Consider the following 6,731-nt stretch of genomic DNA (forward strand, 5'->3'; position numbering starts at 1 on the left):
ATTTGCTGTGCCAGACGATTTTCTGTTTGCACTGCATTTTCTGCTATTTGCTTAATAGCCACTAACAACGTGTTCATGTCTACACTTGATGATGTTCGTTGTTCTTCTACTTTCTCTTCTACCTTTGTAGAAGTTTCTGGCCCAACAAATTCGAACTCGTCCACATTAATTCCATCCGCTTCCATTGCTTCACGTAATCGTGCCTGCAGATCCGCCCTTTGCCCGCTTATCGGCAATTTACGCTCCTCCAGTTCCTTTTTCAATTGCTGAATTCTCAATTCTCCGAATTTAACCATCTTGAATTTGGATTATTTGACAATCCCACTTCTGACACCAATTGTTACGAATTTACTCTTGCTAGTTTACTTTGTTAGGTTCGTATCTCTGGATTGACAAATAAAATCAACACTGTTTAATTTAATTCAACAACTCTTTATTTCACAACTCGTCTACACTATAGCAGTTTACTCTTAGCACTGATTGATTACGTTGGCGCTGCCACGGCTTATATAGCCACGCACTTCTCGCTGATGCCGACGTGTCCTTCTAGAATATCGCGTCTGGAAATTACCAGAACATACGGCTATACGGCGCCAGACGCAAGCAGACAGTCGCGGCGCCAGACTCAGCAATTGTTTACCTAGACAAGCAGACAGTGCGGCGCCAGATGTCTATTGTTTCGACGAGCAGACAGCCGTGGCGCCAGATGTCTACAACAAGACAAATGCTATTCCATATACCTACAGCTATTGTTCATAATCAGGGATGCATATAGTAATACAAATATAACTTAATACTACTTTTGTAACAGTATATTCCTAGGAGTAGATAATAAGTAGATTCTTTGTTCGAAACATTTTCTACGGTTCAATAATTTATTTTAATGATTTCAAATTGTAGTTTGTTTCGACCAGTTTCGTGATTTTACTCAACGAGTTCAATAAATGTTTCACTTTTCTATTGATTTGTTACTAATAACTGATAAAAATAGTTTTAAATTATAAATTAAATAGTTCTTTTTAACCATTTTCGTAATGCCGTAATGCCAAAAAAGTTAAAGTTTGACAACACTTCAACCGATTTTTTTTTGATGGGTTGAGTTGAAAACCATTATGCTGAATTTAAAAAGTTCAACCAAAATACAGTTGGGTTCAGAACCATAAGGACCTAAGTTTATTTAAAAAAAATATCGCGATATTTCGTAAAGTTTTTAAATTTAATTAGAATTTCTGAAAGGGAGCAACTTCCTTCGCTAAGTTAAGTAAATTAAATATCATTTAGCTCTTTACTTACCAACTCCCTCTTAACTTGTATGTGTATTTATGTATATACCCGACTGAAATTCCATTAAGCTTTATTTGTTCTGTCATTAGTTACATTTATTTTGTAGTTTTATGATTTTATGTTTTTTCTATTTGCAAATTCGCATTTTTCAATAACTTTTAGGATGTCATGTAGTATTTTAATGGTGTTTCAAGTTCCATCAATGTTGCTTTACACATAAGTAAATATGTACTATATGTATAAGTATGTACGTATGCATGTTCAAGTATTTCACATACATACTCATATATGTACATACATATGCATTTTATGCAATTAATTATTGTGGTAAAAGTCTGTGATCAATTTTAAAACATTTTGACGCAATAACTCATATACATAAATCGTATTATGACACAATATCAAAACAAATACTTTCTACTTTAGCAAAATGTTTATGTATTCCATAATACATTTGTTAATAACTGATCAGATAGTTTTATGATTCAGTACCTCAAATAAGTTTTTTTTGGTTCGGTAAATAAAGTTGATGTTTTCACATTTAATTTGTGACATTCTCATATGTTGGGTAATTCTCCATTAATATATGTATATATACGTATGCAGCATTGTAAATACCTTTGTTCATTCATATTATTTTGTGTCATTTAACATTCTATTAGTATTTATAGTACATATTGTGCATGTAGACATGTACATACATATGTAACAATGAACTCTTTGACAGTGAACACTTTCAAATATAGTGTATATACATATGTACATACATATGTATGGACGTTCTAACACGTATAAACATATGCACGTTTATTCCAAGCGGTTTATTGGCTATTCAACAGAAAAGTTAATAATTTTAAGTTCGTGTAAGCTCGAAGCTGTTTTTAGTTAGTTAATTCGAAAATAATTAAAATAATGCATTTTTGTGAAGGACTTTTTGAGAAATAAAAAAAGGAAATAACATTTTATTGTGTAACGGCGTGAATGTTTTCATTAATTTCAAATTATATGTATTACTCATTCATATGTATATACGAGTATACAAATAGATTTCCATTTGTCAATTTATGGTTTTAAGTTAATAATGTGTTCTACCATAATTGGTTATTTGTCTTAATACTACACACTACACCAATTTTTAATTTTTATGTTTTCGTTTTTAGTAAGTAGGTCAAATTTTGTTGGTAATTATGTTTTGGATTTCTTTAAATATTTGCATATATTGAAAGTATTTATTGAACTGTTAGTTATTTCTGTTTCTTGAGTTTCTTAAAGTAGAAGAGTTTTCTTTTTATTTCACTTAGATTACGCATTTTTTTAAATAAAAAACCAAATCGATTAATTAAATATTTGTTTCAAAATCGCCAAACAGCTGCAGATTTTTTGTAAATGCGGTTAATCGAATTGTTGGTTATAATACACTTATCAACATATCTCGCAATTTTCACTTATTGACCAATTTATCAGTGCGCGTTGTTCGTAATATTAATAATATAAATAATTCCATTGCATATATTTTCTCTTGTTCGTTAAAATTGCAAGAAATATTGAAATATCGACTTTGTCTATAGTGTGTTGTGACCAATGTTCACGGAATTTTAATGAGCGGCTGATTACACCACATTTACTGAGCCCCTAATCATAGCAGGTGGAGGCGATTTATCACATTGTCTGCTTATCCACTACAATATATCTACATATATTTTTAACATTTGCTTAGATGTTTAGTGTACATTAATGTTTATGTAGCTTTTAATAATAAACTTTATATATGCATATCTGTATTATTTTTTAGGAGTGTGAATATGAATGCTGAAATGATGTTGTCTGATTTCCGTGACTCTCAGGCAACAAAATTTGGAATTTATTTATCTAGGTTGTTTTCATTTTACGTGAATATGAATCTGTATATGAAAATATCAAACAACGTCTATAAGTATCGCAAAAAAATGAAAGTTTGCATATATGTATGTATTCAAAGCATTCCTTATTTCATATAATCTTTGTTTTTACGAATGCACGTATTTGAGACTATTTTAATATGTACATACGTAAGTATGTAAGTTATATTCGTCTGACTTGAGTAAATCACATAATTTAGTGTTTGATATTTACAAATTTCTAAAATATCGCTTATGAAGTAAATTTATTGCATAAACTAAACCAAACTAATATTATAAGAAATAATTTTTGAAATTGGATTAGCTGGGCGGAAAAACATATGTATATAAACAATGTCAAAATAAGCCAAAATTATATTTCAAATGTAACTAAAAAGTATTAAGTATATTAATGTGCAAAGAACTTTTACTATATTTTTTCTCAGTGATATTGTGCTTACATAAGAGTTTCCGTATAATAAATGTTGTGCATTCAGTTTTTAATGAAAAATAAAATATTTTCTTATTTCTTTTAATAATTTACACAATATATTGTAGTAAAAACTAGTGGCTCTTTATAATATTCGAAGCAAGTAAGATAATTGCAAATCAGAGAGCGACTCCCATTTAACGTACTATTAGTCATATTATAAAGATTTCTAACGGAATTTTTATTATTTTGAATATGATGCTTTAAAATAACCACTTTGTACTCCAAAAAATGTTGAGAGCTTACTTTACTTTTGTTTTACCACATGGGCTGAAATATATTATATTACGCACATACCCGTGCCACATATGTATGTATGTATGTATGTTGTAATATGTGTATACATACATATATGCATGGTTCACAATTCAGTAACTTTCGGTTAGGTTCCAACAGGTATCTTTTATAAACGATTACGTGTGTATGTATGAACTATATAACTTAACTAAGGCGTAGGAGGTATGTGAGCTTTTATCCATATAAGTATGTACATATCTTTTTAATTCAATAATTCCGGCTAAAAACTATTTCGTTTTATATATTCAATAGACGAAAATAAAATTTCAATGACATTAATATGGAAGTACAAAGAGCATAAATTTAAATTTGGAATGTTTATCCTTATTATGCATTGATATTTGTATGAAACCCAAATAAGTTATAATATATGTATATGTTTCAAGCACATTTGAATATTAAAAAAAAAAAAACAAAAAACTCACATTAGTTAGTACGTTAAATTAATCGCTCACTGTACCATATTCAGAAATCGGTATTGTTCGGTGTATTCTCAGCATCTGTATCGCCGGTGCTACTGTCGCTGGCCGCCGCCATTACGGTTACTGGCATTAGTGAGAGATGGGGTGTTGCTGTACCGGTAAGTGTCATTGTAGGCTCTGTGTTGCGTCGCTTCATTTTACTTTTGTTTTTCTTCAACATCGTGGCCTTATGCATAAGTTATTATTAATCATATTAATATGGATTGATTCCAGTTATTTTAGAAATTCCCAGTGATTCCATAAAATTCCGTCGGGTTTATTTTTTATTACAAGTAATAAGAAGTTTTTGCGGTCGGTGAAGAATTAGGTAATGTTAAACGATTTTAAATTTATTTAATTTTTTTGTTTTTTTTTTTTTTATATTTTTGATTGATTCCCGAGAGATTTTTAATGTTTTTTTTATATAATATCAATTATGTGATTAATTTCCAAACATATATTGAGATTTTGTTAAGGAAAAACAAACAATATAAAATGTGATTAAACAATTTTGAGGAGCCTTTGTATATTAAATATGTATTTGAATATTTCTTGAAAATAAATAATTTATTAAAGGATAGTCAATAAACGAAAATTAGCAACAATATTAACCAAGCCCTTTACATACATACATACATATGAGTACATTCATACTTGATTATAATCCATTTGTGATATATAGAAAGAAATACAACTATCAAACCCAAAAGCGATGTATTTCACAAACAAGCAGATAGAGCATAGCATATACGAAAACTATTGATTAATAACTAACAGGCATTGTTGACCATTAATAAAAAATTTACAAAAAATATCATAATTATTGATAACAAAAATCTATCAAATACATTAATAAATTTCATAAAATGAGGGCAGCTCTAATTCTAATACCAAACATACTACATTACAAATACAATATGTATGAATATATGTATAATGATGTCAAACAGTTTATATAATGACTTCTTTTCATAAATTTTAAACAGTAAATATTATTTGCTGGTGGGTGGCGATTTTGAAAAACTATAGTTTTTTTAATATTACATTTAAGATGATTGCATTGCAAATATATAACATACATATACGGAAGTGCAATGGAACCATATTTAGCTACTACAATAGCAACTTTTAAAGAAATAATAAATATAGGCAAACTTTTAATTTAATTATGAATTGCCCTTAACTTTCTGGGTAATTTTTTCGTTTTTTTTTATACAAATTAAAACACGCAAACAATACAAAATTAAAAAAATAACAGTACTGAGTTTGAAAATGATAATATGTACTTTTTTATTAAGTTCTACTATATGTATTAAATCGAATTGTAATTGATGTATAAAGTATGTACGTGCAAACAAAAATCAATTCTTGATCAGAAATATTGAACTAATGAAATACTTGTCAACTTATTTTTTCTTTCATGAATATTATGTACATATGTATGTATGTATAATCTAATATGTAAGAGGAAAAAAGCATGTTTTAGTGTGTTAAATAAATATTGTATTACTGAAAGCAATGATAATGAGAATCTGCACTCGCTCGTAAAGATTTTATAGTTTTTGCCTCACATACATATGCATGTTTGTAAAAATTTTGCAATTTCAAAATCCTATTACCAATTTTTGCGCAGTAACAATTTACTTCAAGTCACGTGTACACAGATAATTATTTGTATAAGCATCATATATACTTAGATTATTTAATTTTGGGCAATTTTACTATAAAACAATTCGTTAGTCTAATTAATAAAATATTTATTATTAAATTAATTGTTTATATAAGAAATGCAATTATTTTTATAACGCAATACACAATTGTCCTGTGAACTATTTGTTACAGTGATGTTTAAATTTCTAATATGCATATCTTCATTCTGTTTTGGTTAGTTAATTTGTTTATTGTTATTTTTCTTGTTGTCAAATAGCGCTGTGTATATTAGTAATCAAAGAAAACAAGAGAATAAAAAACTTGGATCAGACGGGCGCGATCTCTATGTGCCAATTGGAGTTGCGCGGTCGCGATCTCCATTTTCTGGTCCTTGTCCGAGTCCACTAACACTGCTTCCAGAGGAATTTATTTGGATGGTAGCCTGTGATGCTGCAGTAGATGCCGTTGCTGATGCTGATAAACTACTGGCTAGTACAGCTGGGGAAATATGTGGCTCAGTAAGGCGTCTTTTACCTCTACTTTTTTTCAGCATTGTGGCCTATATTGAAAATTTGTAGAGAAGGAATGGGAATATGTAGACCAGATATACGTAAAATCGTACACATTTTATTTATTTATCTTTAAATAAATCAATCATTCCCGTTTATTATG

The 6,731-nt window shown here is 29.0% G+C and overlaps 1 protein-coding gene across 8 annotated transcripts in view; it reads right to left on the minus strand.

Moving 5' to 3' along the window:
• Positions 1–1,337: 1,337 nt before the first annotated feature.
• LOC105232613 (diacylglycerol kinase theta) overlaps positions 1,338–6,731 on the minus strand; it is a 33,270-nt gene continuing 27,876 nt past the window's right edge. For 5 of the 8 annotated variants that reach the window (XM_049447719.1, XM_029552904.2, XM_049447720.1 and 2 more), the window contains one exon: positions 1,338–6,618. In XM_049447719.1, the coding sequence (XP_049303676.1) occupies positions 6,403–6,618 (216 nt within the window). In that variant the 3' untranslated portion in view covers positions 1,338–6,402. The remainder of the gene's footprint in view (positions 6,619–6,731) is intronic. The other 3 variants (XM_049447721.1, XM_029552906.2, XM_049447723.1) reach the window with 1 other exon arrangement.

Source organism: Bactrocera dorsalis, chromosome 2 (assembly GCF_023373825.1).
Source record: "Bactrocera dorsalis isolate Fly_Bdor chromosome 2, ASM2337382v1, whole genome shotgun sequence".
In the NCBI taxonomy this organism is placed as follows: Eukaryota; Metazoa; Arthropoda; class Insecta; order Diptera; family Tephritidae; genus Bactrocera; species Bactrocera dorsalis.